Source organism: Pristiophorus japonicus, chromosome 19 (assembly GCF_044704955.1).
Source record: "Pristiophorus japonicus isolate sPriJap1 chromosome 19, sPriJap1.hap1, whole genome shotgun sequence".
Classification (NCBI taxonomy): Eukaryota; Metazoa; Chordata; class Chondrichthyes; family Pristiophoridae; genus Pristiophorus; species Pristiophorus japonicus.
This window is the reverse complement of record NC_091995.1, coordinates 78018039-78020506: the sequence shown is the minus strand read 5'-3', so window position 1 is coordinate 78020506 and position 2468 is coordinate 78018039. Positions and strand designations below refer to the sequence as shown.

At 66.5% G+C, this 2468-nt stretch overlaps 1 protein-coding gene across 1 annotated transcript in view; it reads left to right on the top strand.

Moving 5' to 3' along the window:
• The first annotated feature begins 270 nt into the window (after positions 1-270).
• pane1 (proliferation associated nuclear element) overlaps positions 271-2468 on the top strand; it is an 11961-nt gene continuing 9763 nt past the window's right edge. The window contains exon 1 of the mRNA XM_070861671.1: positions 271-403. Within this exon, the coding sequence (XP_070717772.1) occupies positions 347-403 (57 nt within the window). The 5' untranslated portion in view covers positions 271-346. The remainder of the gene's footprint in view (positions 404-2468) is intronic.

Genomic DNA, 2468 nt, shown 5'->3' with positions numbered 1-2468 from the left:
GACACTGGCACTAAAAGACAGTTGCACTGGAGTGATGCCCTAGCATGAGTCAGTGAGAAGGCTAAAGAGAAATACTTGGGAGGAAGTATTGGATTTGGGAAAGAAAAACTAAGATCTTTGAAATACAACCAAGTTGCCCGTGGTTACACCAGTGCAGCGCTTGCAGAGAGGGCAATGCTGGAGGCAGGCGTTGGCGGTCCTCCCAGCTGCAGGTGTCGCTATGGCTCCCCCAGCGCTCGCGGTGACGTCGCTAATTGTATTCATTGATTGCCAATGACGTTCTTTGACGCTGGCGTCCGTGTTAACATTTGCAGCAGGGCGCGGGGAGACGGTTGGCGGGAGCGGGATGTCGGTGCTGAGGACGCTGAGCAAACACCCGGACCTCAACTCGGCCACCGCGCTGGTGCGGCCCGCAACTGCTCTCGCAATCCTTCCCTCTCTCTCCCCGCATCCACTGCAACACTCCCTCTCTGTCCATCTCTCCTTCCTTGCAACTCCCCAGCTCTCTTTACCCGCTTCTCTCCTTCCTTTGCACGCAAACCCTGCAACTGCTGATCTCCATCCATCCTTCCCTCTCTTTCTCTTCTTATCTTCCCTTCCGTCCCTCCCGTTCTCTTTCCCTCCCTCCCTTCAACTCTTTCCCTCCCTCCCTCCCTCCCTTCAACTCTTTCCCTCCCTCCCTCCCTCCCTTCAACTCTTTCCCTCCCTCCCTCCCTCCCTCCCTCCCTCCCTTCAACTCTTTCCCTCCCTCCCTCCCTCCCTCCCTTCAACTCTTTCCCTCCCTCCCTCCCTCCCTCCCTCCCTTCAACTCTTTCCCTCCCTCCCTCCCTCCCTTCAACTCTTTCCCTCCCTCCCTCCCTCCCTCCCTTCAACTCTTTCCCTCCCTCCCTCCCTTCAACTCTTTCCCTCCCTCCCTCCCTTCAACTCTTTCCTCCCTCCCTCCCTCCCTTCAACTCTTTCCCTCCCTCCCTCCCTCCCTCCCTTCAACTCTTTCCCTCCCTCCCTCCCTCCCTTCAACTCTTTCCCTCCCTCCTCCCTTCAACTCTTTCCCTCCTCCCTCCCTTCAACTCTTTCCCTCCCTCCCTCCCTCCCTCCCTCCCTCCCTCCCTCCCTTCCTCCCTCCCTTCAACTCTTTCCCTCCCTCCCTTCAACTCTTTCCCTCCCTCCCTTCAACTCTTTCCCTCCCTCCCTCCTCCCTCCCCTTCAACTCTTTCCCTCCCTCCTCCCCCTCCCTTCAACTCTTCCCTCCTCCCTTCAACTCTTTCCCTCCCTCCCTTCAACTCTTTCCCTCCCTCCCTTCAACTCTTTCCCCTCCCCTCCTCTTCCCCCCTCTCCTCCCCCCTCCCTCTCTCCCCCCCCCTCCCTCTCTTCCCCCCCCCTCCCTCTCTTCCCCCCCCCTCCCTCTCTTCCCCCCCCTCCCTCTCTTCCCCCCCCCCTCCCTCTCTTCCCCCCCCCCCCTCTCCCCCCCCCCCTCCCTCTCTTCCCCCCCCCCTCCCTCTCTTCCCCCCCCCCCCTCCCTCTCTTCCCCCCCCCCCTCCCTCTCTTTCCCCCCCCCCCTCTCTTCCCCCCCCCCCTCCCTCTCTTCCCCCCCCCCTCCCTCTCTCTTCCCCCCCCCCCCCTCTCTTCCCCCCCCCCCCCTCTCTTCCCCCCCCCCCTCCCTCTCTTCCCCCCCCCCCTCCCTCTCTTCCCCCCCCCCTCCCTCTCTTCCCCCCCCCTCCCTCTCTTTCCCCCCCCCCTCCCTCTCTTCCCCCCCCCCTCCCTCTCTTCCCCCCCCCTCCCTCTCTTTCCCCCCCCCCTCCCTCTCTTCCCCCCCCCCTCCCTCTCTCCCCCCCCTCCCTCTCTTCCCCCCCCCCCTCCCTCTCTTCCCCCCCCCCTCCCTCCCTCTCCCCCCCCCCCTCCCTCTCCCCCCCCCTCCCCTCCCTCTCCCCCCCCCCTCCCTCTCCCCCCCCCCTCCCTCTCCCCCCCCCCTCCCTCTCCCCCCCCCCCTCCCTCTCCCCCCCCCCCTCCCTCTCCCCCCCCCCTCCCTCTCCCCCCCCCCCTCCCTCTCCCCCCCCCCCTCCCTCTCCCCCCCCCTCCTCCCTCTCCCCCCCCTCCTCCCTCTCCCCCCCCTCCTCCCTCTCCCCCCCCCTCCCCTCTCTTCCCCCCCCCCCCTCTCTTCCCCCCCCCCCTCTCTTCCCCCCCCCCTCCCTCTCTTCCCCCCCCCCCTCCCTCTCTTCCCCCCCCCCTCCCTCTCTTCCCCCCCCCCCTCCCTCTCTTCCCCCCCCCTCCCTCTCTTCCCCCCCCCTCTCTTCCCCCTCCCTCTCTTCCCCCCCCCCTCCCTCTCTTCTTCCCCCCTCCCTCCCTCTCTTCCCCCCCCCCTCCCTCTCTTCCCCCCCCCCTCCCTCTCTTCCCCCCCCCCTCCCTCTTCTCCCCCCCCCTCCCTCTCTTTCCCCCCCCCCCTCCCTCTCTTCCCCCCCCCCCTCCCTCTC